At 34.9% G+C, this 18,742-nt stretch overlaps 1 protein-coding gene across 1 annotated transcript; it reads right to left on the bottom strand.

Moving 5' to 3' along the window:
- Positions 1 to 6,262: 6,262 nt before the first annotated feature.
- Positions 6,263 to 17,424, bottom strand: LOC138335725 (uncharacterized). The gene is made up of 9 exons (XM_069284887.1): positions 17,300 to 17,424; positions 11,355 to 11,511; positions 10,360 to 10,538; positions 9,907 to 10,032; positions 9,683 to 9,721; positions 9,182 to 9,304; positions 7,747 to 7,842; positions 7,264 to 7,370; positions 6,263 to 6,623 (listed from the first exon to the last, which is right to left on the bottom strand). Exons 1-8 carry the CDS (start codon positions 17,376 to 17,378, stop codon positions 7,291 to 7,293), a joined length of 879 nt encoding a protein of 292 aa, XP_069140988.1. The 5' UTR covers positions 17,379 to 17,424; the 3' UTR covers positions 6,263 to 6,623; positions 7,264 to 7,290.
- Positions 17,425 to 18,742: the final 1,318 nt, after the last annotated feature.

Below are 18,742 nucleotides of genomic sequence, written 5' to 3'. Positions count from 1 at the left end.
ATATTACAGGCCTAATACCAGGTCTCTAGGCCTCTTAATTTTTCAAAAAAATAATTTCAAGATTTTAGCCTATTCGACCTTTGTGACCTTGAATGAAGGCCGAGACATCCGTTCATCCCAATATGATGCAGGTCAAATATGAGCATCCTAGACCTTTCTGTTCTTGAGAAGAAATCGTTAAAAGAATTTAAGCCTATTTGACCCCATGACCTTGCTTGAAGGTCAAGGTCATTCATTTGAACAAACTTGGTAGTCCTTCCTCCCAGCATGCTAGAGGTCTAATATGAGCATCCTGAGCCTTTCCATTCTTGAGAGGAAGTCATTTAAGATTTTAGCCTATTTTTGCGTCCGTGGCCTTGAATAAAGGTCAAGGTCATTTATTTTAAAAAGGTAGTCCTTTATTCCAGCATGCTGTAGGCCAAAAATGGGTATCCTGGGCATTTTGGTTCTTGAGAGGAAGTCGTTAACAGATTTTGGCCTTTTTGACCCTGTGACCTTGAATCAAGGTCAATGCCATTTATTTGAACAAACTAGATAGTCTTTTAATCCAGCGTGCTGCAAGCCAAATATGGTTATCCTTGGCCTTTCGGTTCTTGAGAATAAGTCGTTTAAATATTTTAGCTTATTTGACCGCTGTGTTCTTGAATTAAGCTAGTCATTTATTTAAACTAACTTGTAGCTCTTCATCCCAGAATTTTATGGGCCCAATGTCATATCTCTAGGCTTCTTAGTTATTCACAAGAAGCTGTGTAAAGGATTTTAACCTATTAGACCCCTGTAACCTTAAATGAAAGACAAGGTCATTCATTGGAACAAACTTGGTAGCCCTTCATCCTAGCATGCTGCATGTCCAATATGAGCATCCTAGACATTTCTGTTCTTGAGAAGAAGTGGTTTAAAGATTTTTAGTGAATTTTACCCCATGACCTCAATTGATGGTCAAGGTGATCCACTTGAACAACCTAATAATACTTCATCCCAGCATGCTGCAGGCCCAATATGGGTTTTCTGAGTCTTGCGGTTCTTGAGAATAAGTCGTTTAACGATTTTGGCCTATTTGACCCCTGTGACCTAGAGGGAAGATCAATGTCAATCATTTGGACCAATTTCACAGCCCTTCATCCCAGCATGTCACATGCCCAATATATGGTCTCTAGACCTCTTAATTATTCACATAAAGTTATTGAAAGATTTTAGCCTATTTGACATCTGTGACCTGAAATGATGGTCAAGGTCATTCATTTGAATAAACTTGGTAGTCCTTCATCCCAGCATGCTACAGGCCTGATATCAGTCCCATGGGCCTTCTGGTTCTTGAGAAAAAGTCGATTGAAGATTTTGGCCTTTTTGACTCCTGTGACCTTGAATGTAGGTCAAGGTCATTCATTTTAACAAACTTTGTAGTCCATGCTTTCCAAGGCCAACGCGAATATGAGACGTGTCTCGTCTGAACTAGGTGCACTTTCACGTTCTCAAATAGACTCTTGTCGGAGCCTGGTGGTCCTTCTCCCCTCCACCTAGCTAAAGTAACTTCATCCGTTGTGATCTTGCAACGACTCTTGTGTTTGGGTATCTTTTCATAAAGGCCAAGAAAATCAAGGTTCTTGCGTTTATTTTGATAAATGATCGCAAGATTAAGACCAAGTTCGACGAAAACCACAACTACCTCCAGGTCAGACAGAAGGAACTCCTCTCTCACTTCCTTCGCAACGGCGAAGGCATTGAAATTTGGATATATGGCGGCGACATCCATGGATAGATCTACTTGTTTTCTGGCACCAGGAGTCATGTTATTGTTGTGCGATGACACCGCTTCAAGTACATCCGCTGTGGACCGACTGATGACTCCGATGTCGTTAGCAACGTCTCCCAACGTTGGTAGAGTGTGTGAAAGAGGACCATTGATGCTATCGTTAGATCCGCATACCGGTCTTGGGGTATGACCATGTTCACTGGCGGTTTTATGGTTTTTCGGTAAACCATAAATGGGTAGTGCATTACAATTTGTAGTACGAAGCGCCTATTTTACCCTGACCCAATGTCGGTGTTGAATACCATTTGGATCATCCCACCTTTCCCCAATTGTGAGGAACCTCCCCCATTGTAAAGCGTGAGCTTCAATTACCTTCTCGAGTTTGTCGTGTTCCTCACGGCTGATAGTAGGATCATCGTCAAGATTGGACTGCATGAGTTCAAGGAAATTGCTCATACTGTTCATGGTCATACGCCCACTTTTGTCTGACGGCATAACTACCACCTTCTTACTTTTGCCACAATCCTTCAGGGATTTTATCCCAGACTGCTCCTCTTGTGTCAAATTCGAGCACCTAGGTCTACCATTTTTATCACATCTTTTGTTTATGTAATCCTGCGTGGTATTCCTCAGCTCGATTTTCAAGTTGCTGAGTACAACTGCTTCTGCTGAGGTAAGGGTCTGGGAGGAACAATCCAACGACACGTGGGCATGTCTGTAACACTTCTGTTGGAGAAAGACATAGTGGCTGTATCAAAACTGTACACTCTCTTTTTCTCTGTTGTTCCTCTTCTCATTCTACGGTCCATGCCACGTCTTTACCCCCTAGGTGATTCGCTCTTCGTTCATCTCGTGACCTGAGCTCCAACTTTATCTTCGTCCCCATAAGTTCGGCTGTGGTCTTCATATAATCTACCTTAAACTCCATCTTAGACGAATAGAGATCATCAGGAATCAGATGCCGTTGCTTTACTTCAAGCTCTCGTCCTTGGCATGTTGCTCTTTCTTTCAATTGATCATCACCGTAGCGGATCCCCTCATACACTCCGTTCCATGTCTGAATTTGTCTGTTACGTTCCCATTTCCTTTCAGGGTGGTCAGCCTTACGCCTATGTTGTTCACGAATTCTGACCACGTTCTGTTTACCTCGGATTCCTGGACATTCATCAATTGGCACTTAACCTTGCTATATTGACTCCACCGCCTCCACACGTACACCATATTACGTTCAAACATAGACCGTGTGTCTAACCACGTTTTGATTTATATCTATTGACTTTATGCAATAATCTGTGATAGTATATTGTTCCTTCACTAAACCAATTATATTACACAGTGCATCCAACACCATCGCTTACTTCTTTTACCCCCTCCCCTTCATTTTCCTCTTATTCCAAATCTTCTCTTTCCTTCCTATTTCTTTCTCCTTCTCATTATGATTTTATTCATGTCCCGATATATTTATTTACATATATGCCTGTCAATCTATACATTTTCCCCTTTTCTGATGTTGTTTTTAATGTGAAACTCATACTAGGTCCAATAATGCAATAATTTCCATACCTCAAAAGTACAAAGATTTTTAAAATATGCATAATTTATTATCAATATATTAAAATAATTAGGCTATACAGATAATATTTTAAAGTAGTCTATAAATATTTGCTTACTGGACATAATATGGTATATTGTAATCATGTTTCTATTGTATATGTTGTGCGAGTGTGTGGGTGTGTGTGTGTGGGAGGGTGTGTGTGTGTATGTGTATGTGTGAAAATCATCTGTTGGTGTGTATAGGTATAACAATGTTAAAGTGTATATTTCTACATGTATGTGAATTGCTATACATGATAAGTGTGTGTGAATGTGTGTTTTGTGTGAATATGGTTATCTGCTAATGTGTATATGTATATAACTGTTTATGATATGTATTTTTATTCTCTTTGTATCAGCTGTGTTTGCGTACATGTGTGTGGATATTGATCATCTAATAATGTGCATAGGTCTACAAAGTTTAACATGTATACATTATTTGATGAGTGTTCATGTGTGTGAGTAAGAATGTGTGAGTGTTTGTGGATGTTGGATGTGTTCACAAATGTAGGCATATCTCTGATATGTGTATTTGAGTGTGAGCATCTTTAGTGAGGGAATGTACGTGTTGTGTCATATATTGTTATGTCATGACATATGTTTAATGAAAATTGAAAAATACAAAAAAAATAATAAGAAAAAATAAGAAAAAAATACTTTCAATTACCCAAGGAAGCTTACTCTGATTTAAGAAAAAATACATTAAATCAAATCAGTACAGATAAAAAATATAACAAGGTATCCAAAAATCTTGTTCGTGGCCTAATAATGTTTTAACATCCAGTACGCTTTAAATATTTTAAGTTTCGAGTTTCTTTCAGGCAAAGCAACGCCGACATTTGTTTTACCGTAACCATTTCTTTATTATTTTGTTTTCATTTGGTTTTGTCAGATATGCAAGAATACACTAAATCACATATTGTAAATCCTTTCAATTTCTAGATACAATGTATCACTAAATCAGAATCATGTTACCAGTAAAGACGTTGTCCTGGCCGAGCAATGCTATATCTATCCTCGGAAGACATTTTAGAAATAAATAATTTTTGTTATTGAATATGTTCTCAACCTAAAAAAAAAATGTTTCCTGGTTTTTTTCTCCAGTAGATCTACTATATATATATGTAACGAAGCTGCGGTGCGCTTCGTGACTATATTTTCCGGAAATTATATTAACCGAGACTTTGGCGGGAATTTGCTGGGCACGAGATCTCGGGACTGCGCCGAGACTTTCAGTTTTCTACCGGGCCTTGAGAGGTGAGGGTTGTGTTTTTGAATCCTATGTAATTTTTATATATTTGTCGCCCTAATTTGCTGTTATTGTATAGTATGGAAATGCATTAACATTACTGTGTGTGTATTTTTCGCTGTCAGTCGATATTTTTGCTATATTTTTGAGTTTGAAATACTTGTGAAATTGTCCAATGTTGGACTTGGCATGTCTCGCTTTTAGACGGGTTTCGATAGTAATTAAAAGTCGTCACTCTTGTGTTGAGAGCCGTTGGTAGGCAGGAAAAGAGTGGGATCCTCCTGTGTTGATTTCGGGGTTAACCGTTAAGGAGATATTTTGAGAATCTTCGCTGGAGAACGGTGTTTGTGAAATTGGAGGTTAAACTATCGATAATCGGCCCGGTGTGTAGCGCCACGTGCTCGGTCTTTCATTGATGGGTAGGAGTTAATTCTGATAGCGAAAACGTGAGAATATTAGCAGCAAAACTGTCCATTGCACAGTACTTCCCACTGAGCCACGCGGGTATTTTCTTGTTGTCGCCTTTACACATGTTAAATATTAATAAACTGTGAAATGAATTTGATGTCGTCCATTGTCCATACTCACTAGTACCTTTTAATATTGTAGCGAGACATAGGAAGCTGCAAGCTAACGCGGCAGTCGAACCCAGAGCAAAACAAATTAATTGTATCATTTTTACTCTACGCTAATGACTGCGGTCGTAGCAAAACAATTCGTTACATATATACAGTATATATTCAAAATTCACTGTTAAATTATTAACACCCCACAAAAATGAGGAGTATACAATCTAATGCAAAAATGAAAATAAAAGAATAAAAATAAGTAATACGAAAGAAAAAAATGTACAATGATGGAATGGCTCCGTGCCAGAAGCACGAAATATAACATAAATAGATAAATATTAGACTAGACATTCATTAACAATCCAATTTAAGAAATTCTACTTTCACTTTATTCAAGATTAAATAATTTCTATGTTCTTTTTTACTATATTTTTCTTATACATTTTTATATATATTCAAAAAAGTTATTTTTAACGAGCATTCTTTATATATGATTTGACTATGTTATGTATAAAGACTTGACGAGCTAATTCTGAGTACAAAGACAAATGCTATATTGAAAGGTGCACTGTGGGTAATTCAGGTTCACCTGGTTTATACAAAAATGTATGTGATGAATTCATTGGTATGGTTGACTGCACGCATAAACACGTGAGTGAAAATATGAATGTTTTACCTGTTACTGGCATGACATGTGATAAATAGAATGATATGGATGAACGCACATTGTTGTTATATCTACCTGGTTTATAAGTGTTGAATGCTTTGTATAGTTGGGGTTTATTAACACAGAAGGAACTGTTTTCTGTTAGAGACAAGCCTCAAACTGGCCCGGGCCGACTACTTTAACCTCACACATATAGTACAGTTAAGACTTGTCTCCTTAACTGATATGTACAGATCATCTATATGAAGATCACCTACTTAATAGAACTACTATGTATGGCTACAAATGGTCAATATCAATACCATTGGACCAACTGATGAAAGACTAGAAAGACAATTTGCCTTTGTCCGTCGAGCAGACTTTAAACACAGGTTTTACTGTTAATGTTTTATTGATTTTAATCTGGACAATTACTGTACTTTTTTGTGACACACAGATCTCGATGTAGAAAGGTGAAAAGAAATAATCATACAAAGTATATACGAAAGTGATATATGTACTACTGTAGCGGGATTGGACTGGGTTGATCATCGGTGACCAGGTAGCTCACTCGGTAGAGCACTCGACTAGTGTTCTGAGGGTCTCGGGTTCGAACCCCGGTCTGGCCGCTACATTTCTCTTCTCCTGTTACACTGCATATGGTTCTGAACACATGTCTATGATTCAATTGACGAGGACACAGTTGAATGAATAAAACAGTATGATATATATTTCGTACGTGTCGAGTCCATCCTCGGATATGATACAGGTCACCACTAGTATGGAAAGGACTGCTACAGATCATAAGTTCATCTGAAAAAAGTTGAATTAATTACAATTTAATATACTTATTTAAAGTACGTCAAATTACTATCACATATTCGAACGAAAGTAGGACGATAGCCATCATCCTAACTTAAACTTTCACGTAATTCAATATTCTTAATTGTTTTGCATTGATCAATGCAGATATGTATCTCCTGTTTCCCAGTATTTGCTCTCGGTTATTAATTTATCATTATTTTTACATGTTTTGTTTAAAAAAAAACATCTAGCTAAAGTAAATTAAAGCCACTGTTCCGTTAATATAGAAAACGAATAAGAATTTAGACATACCAGTTCGTAAAAAATCAATGTGCAAAAACATTGGACCAACATTTATCAAAATAGACCATTTTAAACACTAAAAAAACTGTATTTGGTATTTATTGGACTTTAAAATATCTACTCAGTTTCTGAGATTGTTGTTGTTGCTTTGATAAATGATTAAATTAATTTACGAGTTCAAAAGAGGCACACCCTTGCAAGCATAATGCTGACACTTACATCATTGCTGTTTTAATGCATAAATGTCATGATGTATCAATCATAATTCAAACGTCTACATGAGTTGTTTCCCTTACTATGAAACTAGCAGCTGTTAAGCAATCTATTGTTACTCTCTCATACTTACACTTAAACTGCCGTATGATGAATTTCATTACACATATAACGCCTCCTGTATGCGTCTAAGCTTATCACTGATGCTTTTCACTCTCCGATGAGTTTTGTTTCCACAAACTACGGAAATACCAAAAACATTGCGATTAAAGAGTTTAAAGCGGGTCTCATGTAGCACTGATTTTGAAACAAAACAGGAAAATGCAAGTAATAGTTTTCTTCAAGGAAGGTGCGATTTATATATACTTCATTTCCTTTCGGGGAAACAAAATTCAATATCATAATTTTAAAGTAACTATGTACAAACGATTTTACATTCCTCGATCATCAATGTTTTTATTTCTTGAATTTGATAAAAAGAAACGTCAAAGAGGAAAATTTATAGTAAATTTATAGAATGTGCATACCCATATACCCGGATATATTGTTAAGACTTTGAAGGCGTTCATAAGGTATTTTGTCACTCATCATATGACCTAATAATTTATTCACTTACCATCTGATATCACACTTCTGGTGGGATCTGGACAGGTGTCACAGACAGAGAAAGTCTCCTCGTGTTTTTTAGTCTCGCACTCCAGGATATTGGGCTCTAATAAACCATCAAAAATAATAAACAGCTTCCAACATCATTGTACACAAATTACCAGTATAAATTAACTTATCAAAATATGACACTAATCTGATAGAAATAGGATAATTATATTAACAACAACAGTTTGTTTAATTAATTAACGTCCTATTAACAGCCAAGGTCATTTAAGGACGGCCTCACATGTATGTGGTGTGTTGCGTGTATGAAGCGCATGGCTGCGTTTTGGGAGACTGTGATATTCATGTTGTGTTTCCTTGTACAGTGGAATTCTCGTTCTGTTTATAGTGCTTGATCACTTAACCATTATACTGCCAACGGGCAAACCATTCGTCCCACACTCTTTGTACTGAGCGCCAAGCAGGAGCAAAAACAACCACTTTTATGACTATCATGTGTCTTTGTCAGGGTGCAGAACCCAAAACTTTCCTCACAGGGGCGAAATCACAACAGAAGGCCAAAAGTGAGATGGTGTCAAGGGAGACGTTCGAAAGAAGAAAGTATGGTAGCTAAGAAGAAAGGAAAGATCCTAAATTTAGTCGCCTTTTACGATCATGCTATAGGAGGATCAGGCAAAATTCTTACGCCCTTTATGCAGGGTCAAAAAGCTACAGAGGTATAATGTAAATTTATAGCAAATATGCAAATGTTTCAAAAGCATCAGTGTGGGCGAATACATTCTGTGGCACAGTCCTATGTGGAATGAAGAAGGAATTGTGCATTTTTTTAATGAAGATATCTCCGTTTATAGACATATGAATTGTGTTTTGTTTTAATGAAACAATGTCCGTTTATGGACTTATGAATAATATTTCTGTTTTTATGAAGCTATGTCCGTTTATGGACGTACATTGTATGAACGGTATTTTTTTATTTTAATGAAGCAATGTCTGTTTATGGACGTATTAATAGTATTTCTGTTTTAGTGAAGTTACTTCCGTTTATGGACGTATGAATGGTATTTTTGTTTTGATGAAGCGATATCCGATTATGAATGTTATGAATAGTTTTTTTTTTTTTTTTTTTTTTTTTTTTTAATGAAGCAATATTCGTTTATGGATTTAAGGATGTTATGATTTTTTCGTTTTTGTTTTAATGAAGCGATGTCCGTTTATGGACGTATGATTGATATTTTTGTTTATATGATGCTATGTACGATTATGGTCGTTATGAATGGCATTTTTGTTTTAGTGAAACAATATTCGTTTATGGATGCTACGTTTTTGGGTTTTTTAATAAAGATATGTCCGATTATGGACGTAATGCATGGTATTTTGTAATTGCTTTAAAAAATAATGTAATTTGGATTTTGCTAATCTCATCCATTGCATTGACTTACTGTTCAGCTGAATATCAATCTGTTTATCTTCCACATCATTCCCCATGTTATTGTATCCAGGCTGGTAGCTACGTATACTTGTAACCTCACTGACAAGGTTGGTCCATCGCTTTCCTCTTCGAGCTAAATTAAAACAAAATGTACATATTGAGTATAGGGTTTACTTAATGCTTTATAACACATCGGTCGAACTAAAACTGTAAGGATTCCGAAAACTGTACAGTGACCCTGTTGATGTTATACATGTATTCCCTAGAAAAACGAAGCGTATATATTCAAACCCCGCTGAGACTTAAACATGTGCTTTTGACATGGGTAACGGCCAACGAGCTGCTATATACCTCATAGCCTTTATAACAATATACAAAGTAATGCACCATATTTGATACATGCACGCTATCATATCCAAGTATTTGAAATGGACTGGCAAATAAATACTTTCAATTTCCATTATCATATTTTCAATATGTAGAAAATAAGGATGCATTTTACAATATTTACCTTTTGATTTTCTTGTCCACCGAACTATTGGTCTCAAATCTAAAACATAATATTTAGACAAGAACGGATATGACTCCATAATGCTTGAGAACAAAGACATTTACATTATATAAATAATACACACGATTGAAATACTTATTTAAGACAAATTATCGTTGGAATTATGACAGACTTCATACTCCAAATAACAGTGAAAATATAGATTTTTAAAAACATCAACTTACTGAATCGCTTCCCCTTCAAATACCGATTCATATGGAAAGCATGCTTCTTAGAAAATGTGACATTTTGTAACTTCTGGTGCTTCATCTTCTTAACAAATGGGAACCATCTTTTCACCCTAGAGTGTTCTGAAATTAAAATTATGGATTGAGAAACTATTTCAAAACACAAACATTTATATAAATACCATTTTAGATGTCATTGTGTCGAAACGTGACCGTTTAAAAACATTCCCAATGCAAAAATCTTTAATTAGATGCATAGGCAGGTACAGTATCTGCTCTTAGATGTACACGTTATGATTGCAATATATATGTGTACCACAACGGGAATTCATGAGAAGATATGAAATATGTGCATTTTTTAAACATGGTTTTAAAATATCTATTTTCTATAACAAGTGCCTTTTGCGAAATATACTCGGACTTTTGTGAAAGCGTCTTGTGTGGTGTTACCTGTTATAAACGGTGCGATAACAGTGAGGTTTTTTTGTCGTGATTTCTGTGTTTGTGTGGTGAATTTTCGAAACATTTGTCCATCCTCCAGAATCAGCTGGCATGTACCGAATTCGTCATCTGTGTGGCAACATAGGAACATCAACGTATTTCCCACTGGAAAATGACCGGCTGGATATCTGAAACGATTTTTCCGTATTTGTATATTGCAGAATTGTCACCCTTACGCTAAGGTTCACACTGAATTCCATTATGTTGTAAGTGAAACGCAGTTTTCACAGAACACTCTGACGTGACGGTCGCAAACACATGTCGTCCCAAATAATATCTACACGACTTGCAAGGGTACATATTTATGTAATACACAGATATAGAATGTGTATGCAAAAATACTGAAAATACATTGGATACAAACTGTCTTAACCAAGATGTATTTTCTGACACGGTCTCTAAACAATAAACCTCAATGCTATCTCAGTACCACTAGGGCGTAAGCGACAATGGCAGAAAATATCACCACCTAGTCTGCTTCGATTGAGTGTCCGGTGCAGGTAAAATGTGGACAAAGATCACAGAAATCAGAAATAGTCTGCTGAGGATGATTTGAATTACTGTCCGTTGTCAAACTAACCATCGTTCTGAAAGGAACAAGCTTTGAAAAACGTCTTTGTTATCAATGTTGATAATGTGATTAATAATATATTAAAAATCGTCAATTTAACTGGGTATTCTGCATTTGAAACGCTTTCCTATCAACTACCATTAACGTCTAATTGACCTAATTAATGACCAGTATATTCATATTTCATTTTCAATTAGACTTTACTGAATTCGTTTCAGGAATGTGTTTTTTTATTTTCATAAGGCTTCTTTTTTGTTTTGCAAAAGTTTTGAACTTGTGGTAGGGTCTCGGACTGATTAAGGGTTCGATATCAAAATTGCCATAAAGTACATTTAACATCTTAGTCATTACAATAAACTGAATAAGTATTTACCTTTCTTCATAGTTGTCTCTCAGGCATTCCGAACATTGGCGATACTTGTGATCAATCTTACTACGACATCCGTTAATCTCTGTTTGAATGTCTTGAAACGCAGATTTGACCGATTGAACCGCCAGCTCAACATGTCTTCCAAGTGGTCGGTGAACGCCTGCATTAAATATGGAGCTGATGTCAACAGAGTGTTACGTCGACATAAACATTATATCACAGACCTTGCTGAAGTGGCAGTATATGGCCATTGCCTTTATTGCTTGTTTCTTGTTTTCTTACTTTTTTTAATCTAAGACGCAAATATTTAAAGAAAATAACCTAAAGGAGAGTTATGTTTAGATAAAGAACGCTACAAATGTATGGAATAATTGTTTAGACACTAATTTACTGAAGATAAGATTAAAGATGTTCCACCGCTGACGAAAGGTATTTTCACTATCAAAAACAGGAACAGACGAATGAGTATTTTTCTTCAGTTACAAAAGTTACTTACTTTGCATCATTACTACAATTGTAAAGTTTTAGCATCTAATTTCATTTCAAGATAGAAATATTTAAAATAATTTAGTGTGTCCCGAAAAAGAAAAATGAATTATTCTTGTGTTATAATAATTTAGACACATAGTTATAATGAAATACCAATTATTTTTCAAATGATGAGTATGGTTTATAGTCCATAGTATATAGTTTATAGAAAACAAAATGAAAAGACAAGAAGACATCTTAGTACCGTATGTATTTTGAACAATTTAGTACATACTTAAAAATGTTAATGTAATATACCTATGTTAATGTAATACTCTTTGATTACTTTTTCTTCGCGTACATAATAACACAACATATTTTCAAATTTATAATTTATGATCATAAGTGCTAACAAATAGTATATGTTTTATAAAAATGTTCACGTTAGACGTAAATTCCTGACTGAGATCTCTCGTGTAATTAAAGTGATTTTCAGTAATTAGAATAAAAAACATATAATGGTTTGGTATGCCTAACATACCAGCGTTCTTGGCATATATCGCGACAGCATATATAACTAAGTTAGAAAAGTAATAGGGCTTTGTCAACTCAACAGTAACATTTAAAATAGGAAGTTATGGACAGATTTGTTGTTTTGTTTGAAGTTAAACTATGTAGTAAACAGTATTGTCCTCAAATTTGAAATGTCAAAACATTCCTCTGACTGTGGCATCGATGTGGATGGTAAGCTCCTTTAACGATTACCATACAATATTAGGCAAAAGGTACGACCTGGAATTGTGTAACAAATTAAAAATTTACAGAGGCATTAACTGTGATTCTGACAGCATGCGTACATAGGAACCACGTGACGAAGTAGTGTTCTAGATAGTCTTAGTATATCAACAGATATATGATGTACATACCTTGGGAAGGATGTCGTTTATTACGTTTAATAACATAAACCTCACAGGAAAACGATACAAGGCCGAACCTGTGTAACGTGCAAACATATGAAGGAAAACTAATGAAAAATTAATAAAGTGAAAATGTCGTTTTTTCTTTAGAGTTTTCTATGATGTTAATTCCTAAAACATTTCAATTGCACACATTGTGATATTTCACATATTGACACGTCAAAAACGCGAGAAATGACGAGGGAAACAGACATAGCATATGAGATATATTTCCACAATAAATTAGATAAGTTATCATTTTATCCATGAATCTTCATGTACTTGTAAGTAAATATTTAATCTAAAGCTATGAGATAAAATACAGAGAGATACAGGGTCAGGAAATGTAGGACTATGAGATATATATATATATATATTACAGCTGCTCTAGGCGTGAACAGCGGATGATCGTGATATAGTGACACAAAAAATAAACAGCATGGTGTTTCATCTAACTTAATATAATTGGAATTTAGATTGTAAATATTATTAATTCCAGATGATCAATGAAATTGCAAACTTGCTTATCTCATTCAATTCCGTCATCACCTGTTTTGTCTGGCTAGTGTTTTGTTATACAGCAATGCAAGGAAAGTTTTGGTTCGACCTATTTTCATTCAGACAAATAAAAACATTCACAATGCATAATGAATAATACCGGCAGATGTAGAACCATTGAATTGCATAAAGCTATATTAGAGAAACCACCATCAATCAAGTAGCATCGGTATTGCACGTGATTTTTTGTACTGTGTGCTACGACATGTTCTCTAACATTGAATAGGTACACAAGAACGTGGCTATATACGGTCTTGTGATCAATCAATACGGAGGACGGAGTCAACAAATGTAGGGTAATTAATGTCGGTTGCATCTACAATTATTGTTAAGTAGAAGGATATCGTCCCGTACATATGACATTTGGTTACTCTGTGAAAGGTCAAGGTCAAAAGGTTGCGCTAATTTGCACCAGGCATACCAGTTATGTGTGAATTGCTTTCCCAGTAACACTGTGGAAAAAATGTAACAAAAACCTGTCAATTTCACCTTGTACATGTAGTGAGAGCTGTCTTTTTTTTAAATGTTCAATGATATATATATAACAAGTGTCGATCCGACCATCTACTCCCGAACATGCGAACGCAGACATAATATTCACTCGCTGAAAGACATCAGTCATTATATTGATGATTGATCCATTTTTGGTGGGAAAATACGTAATTACGCCTATGAAATCTCAAATAACAATAAATGGTATGAAGGAAATAATGTATATACAAATGAAGCTTACGGTAAATGCACTGTCGTAAATCTTCTGTCAATTTTAATGTATATTTTATAACATGTACTACGTATATTTGAAATTACTTACTGAAGTTCTTGACGGACAGACAACATGGGGATCAATATGTGGTGATAGAAGGTTTGGATATACTAGATATCAAATCTTAATCAGAGCTTCTTGTAATGTACTGCAAATCACTTTATTCCGTGAGGTACAAATTCTCGCGTGATTTTGTAAGAGTGATCTTAATCCGATTGTTTTCCGAAAAATATGGGAAAAAAACATCTGTAATATATCTGAGTACACGATTGTCAGTTAGAACACTTGATCGTCAATTAATAGTTAATAGAAGATACACACTCAGATGGTATATAGACATCAACCATAGAACAATCCAATTCTTTTTCACAAACGTTTGTCATTCCACGTAACGAAATCGTACGGTTTTAGAATCAATCAATAGAAATACAATGAGAATCACACTCTTTATAAAATGTTCAAAACAATCAGTGTGGTTTGAGAAACAATCAAAAAAGAAAAACAATAACCAGCATACACAGACAAACTATCTATCTTCAAGGCAATTGCATTGAAAAGAGCTTGACCTGAAATTCACCTGAAAATATACTGAACATGTCCTCAAATTGATGGCAATTTTACAGGAAGACATTTCATGTCAAATTCAGCTTTAAATATCTTAATGTGTTATTTATGTCCGTGCAGTTCATGTTCATTTGAGGTAATTTCATATCATGTTTTCAGCTTGAATTGATCGTTTTGCTCTTTCCAGAGTTTTTTTTAACCTGAAAATAATCACTGGAAATCGACCTGAATTTACTTGGGTAAATTGTTTCTGTGTTTAGGGTCAGTCTGGCGACCGTCTATTTCAGACGAGCATCGCAGAGATGGCAGTATGAGGTACATATGTACAACACTGTTGTTGGAACAGCTTTCTACCAAAGATGAAGACTACAAAATAGTTTTACAGAATTTAAATTTGATAAGGTCTTAAGCATGAATATATGTGTATTCCATTTGTGGATAATTTTAAGTTGAAAGGCTAAAAATGCAATTAACTACAAACACAGTAATGCAATCTTAAAATTCGGGGTCTAATCACATTGAATGTGAATATACAGAAAACGGAATACATACATACAATGCTGACTTTCACTTTACTGCCAGTAATATAAATTGCGAACGAAGTAACAGCGTCCTATTTCCGAGACGACCGAGTTGAGAAGGTTAACATGTTAGGATACATAGTGTTACCACGGAAACACTGAATTGTCTCCTACGTAATGCAGTAATAAGACAGGTTATGTAAATTCGGTATAATTACATCATATCAAAATATCACATTCCAACTCAAGGTAAGACGTTCAACTTGCTGACATCAGGCTATCTAACAAAAAACAAAACACGAAAGCAGACAGCATTAATGGGGGGAAACAGTTATCAACAGTTGTCAAATTCGAAACACGGCATTGTACTAGAAATGCGAATGGAGCTGTTTATATCTTTTTGTTTCAATTCGTTCCACTTCAATTCTAACTAGCAGACAAACAACTTCCTTTTGCCAGCCATAATAAACTTTCGTCCATTACGTATATAATTAAATACACATAAATCGTACGCAGGAAACTGTACTACCTACAATCAACGATAACGTATTCTATACACTTTTTAAGCATGACAAATTTTGATTGTCCCTGTGTAACATCGTGTATATAAACTTATATTGTTGAAGTATCGTGTCTATATACTTATACTGTTGAAGTATCGTGTCTATATACTCGTACTGTTGAAGTATCGTGTCTATAAACTTATACTGTTGAAGTATCGTGTCTATATACTTATACTGTTGAAGTATCGTGTCTATATACTTATACTTTGAAGTTCGTGTCTAAGTATCGTATGTTGAAGTATCGTGTTATAAACTTATACTGTTGAAGTATCGTGTATATATACTTATACTGTTGAAGTATCGTGTCTATAAACTTATATTGTTGAAGTATCGTGTCTATATACTTATACTGTTGAAGTATCGTGTCTATAAACTTATACTGTTGAAGTATCGTGTATAACTACTGTTGAAGTACGTGCTAATATATAAGTATCGTGTCTATAAACTTATACTGTTGAAGTATCGTGTCTATAAACTTATACTGTTGAAGTATCGTGTTATACTTACTATGTTGAAGTATCGTGTCTATTATACTGTTGAAGTATCGTGTCTATAAACTTATACTGTTGAAGTATCGTGTCTATATACTTATACTGTTGAAGTATCGTGTCTATATACTCGTACTGTTGAAGTATCGTGTCTATAAACTTATACTGTTGAAGTATCGTGTCTATATACTCGTACTGTTGAAGTATCGTGTCTATAAACTTATACTGTTGAAGTATCGTGTCTATATACTCGTACTGTTGAAGTATCGTGTCTATAAACTTATACTGTTGAAGTATCGTGTCTATATACTTATACTGTTGAAGTATCGTGTCTATATACTCGTACTGTTGAAGTATCGTGTCTATAAACTTATACTGTTGAAGTATCGTGTCTATATACTCGTACTGTTGAAGTATCGTGTCTATAAACTTATACTGTTGAAGTATCGTGTCTATATACTCGTACTGTTGAAGTATCGTGTCTATATACTCGTTTATGTTGTAAGTATCTGTTGAAGTATCGTGTCTATATACTTATATTGTTGAAGTATCGTGTCTATATACTTATACTGTTGAAGTATCGTGTCTATATACTTATACTGTTGAAGTATCGTGTCTATATACTTATACTGTTGAAGTATCGTGTCTATATACTTATACTGTTGAAGTATCGTGTCTATATACTTATACTGTTGAAGTACTCGTACTGTTGAAGTATCGTGTCTATAAACTTATACTGTTGAAGTATCGTGTCTATATACTTATACTGTTGAAGTATCGTGTCTATATACTTATACTGTTGAAGTATCGTGTCTATATACTTATATTGTTGAAGTATCGTGTATTTATAGTTATATTGTTGAAGTATCGTGTCTATAAACTTATATTGTTGAAGTATCGTGTCTATATACTTATACTGTTGAAGTATCGTGTCTATATACTCGTACTGTTGAAGTATCGTGTCTATAAACTTATACTGTTGAAGCATCGTGCCAAAATCTGTCGGCCTTACAAACCGTACAAACCTGTAAAAATTTAGGATTTCTTTATAAAACATGACAAACCTGAGTTTGGTGTCGTTAATGAATGACGTATCCGCAATAGAAACAGACAGAACCAGAATGACACATCAGTTCGCCGCATTGTAATCCTCCCAAATAAAACAAAGTGTGCCTTGGAAAGGCAGACATACAGCTGACCTCGGGAAGCACACTTTGTTTTGAACTACGAGATGTAGGGAGAAAGTAGTCTTATATCTGCGCCCGCCAAACAGTTTTGCATAAACCATCACGCTTTATCATTTGCATTTTGACATGATGAACACCAATATACGTATATTTCTTTTTTTTGTGTCAGCAGTTTTGTGTGATAATTTACATAATTCAATGCTGATAGGCTAGTGACATTTATTTAAAGAATGTTAGTATGTTACTGTCACAATTCACCAATTACTGCATTCAAAGTTATACCAATTTTAATCCGTGAGCCGCATGATAGATTTGTGCTTATCCTTATCGACCAAAAGGAATTGATCAAACCTTACATGTATCTTTGGTGCATTTCTATATACATGATACGAAGTTGTAATTACGTTTTTTGTCACCTAACCATGATTCCTTTTTACGGTAGTGTTGGATTTCCACATCCACCTTATTCCTTAAGAAAGATACTAATAAACCTTTTCGGTTACTATGATATATCATTTGTAAATACGTGCACATATATTAGAATTTTCCTTAAAACGATGGGTTTTTTTTATTTATTGTTTGTTGTTTTCGTATATGTTTCTCTCTCTATCTCTCTCTCTCTCTTTCTCTCTCTCTATCTCGACGTGTATAAATCATTCTTGATATTAAATAATATAACTGTCAAAGAACAAACGTCGTTACCAGTCCGTCCTAGTTACAGGTATGTTGTATGAATAATAGGGATATCGCCACCAGGCTCAGTTTCATGACAAGTTCACTGGAAACTAGCTCTGTAAATGTACACTGTAAATACCAGGTCTATTTGTGATTCAACAAACCAAAACTATTTATGACGCAAACAATCAGAATGTTAATCGCTTGTATATCCTATATTTACATTCTTACTGCAGTCCCACTATGTAACCTTCTTACCAAGCGCAGTTGGCAGTCATATAGACAATGAACTTCAAGCGCTTATAATGACTTCATTGTCATTGTGACGTCACAATTGACGTGCCAGCGATCACTGAAGACGGCTGTTCAAATGGCTGTTCTATCCATGACGATAAAGAATGAATATTTCATTATTGATGTAAGATTCCTTGGGATTTCATCATAAAATTGTTACCAAATATAAATATAAGCATTGCACGTCTTTCAGTTGGCATTTATAACCAAAATGAATGCCAACTGAACAGAGCCATATTCAATATGAAGCGCTAGTGCACTTCATGAAATTTGTCTCTGTTCATTTGGCATTCATATTAGCTATGACTACCAACTGAAAGACGTTCAATGCTTAACTGTTAGCATTCTATC

Source organism: Argopecten irradians, chromosome 11, assembly GCF_041381155.1.
Source record: "Argopecten irradians isolate NY chromosome 11, Ai_NY, whole genome shotgun sequence".
Classification (NCBI taxonomy): Eukaryota; Metazoa; Mollusca; class Bivalvia; order Pectinida; family Pectinidae; genus Argopecten; species Argopecten irradians.
Note: the sequence above shows the minus strand (reverse complement) of the source record. Positions and strands in the feature narration are given on the sequence as shown.

Coding starts and splice junctions, on each gene's coding strand:
- LOC138335725 (XM_069284887.1), bottom strand. CDS start 17,378: ATGCGGCGAACTGATGTGTCATTCTGGTTCTGTCTGTTTCTATTGCGG. Junction 11,512..17,299: donor ATTAACGACACCAAACTCAG/GTTTGTCATGTT, acceptor TATTTAATGCAG/GCGTTCACCGACCACTTGGA. Junction 7,371..7,746: donor CAGAAGTGTGATATCAGATG/GTAAGTGAATAA, acceptor GTATTTCCGTAG/TTTGTGGAAACAAAACTCAT.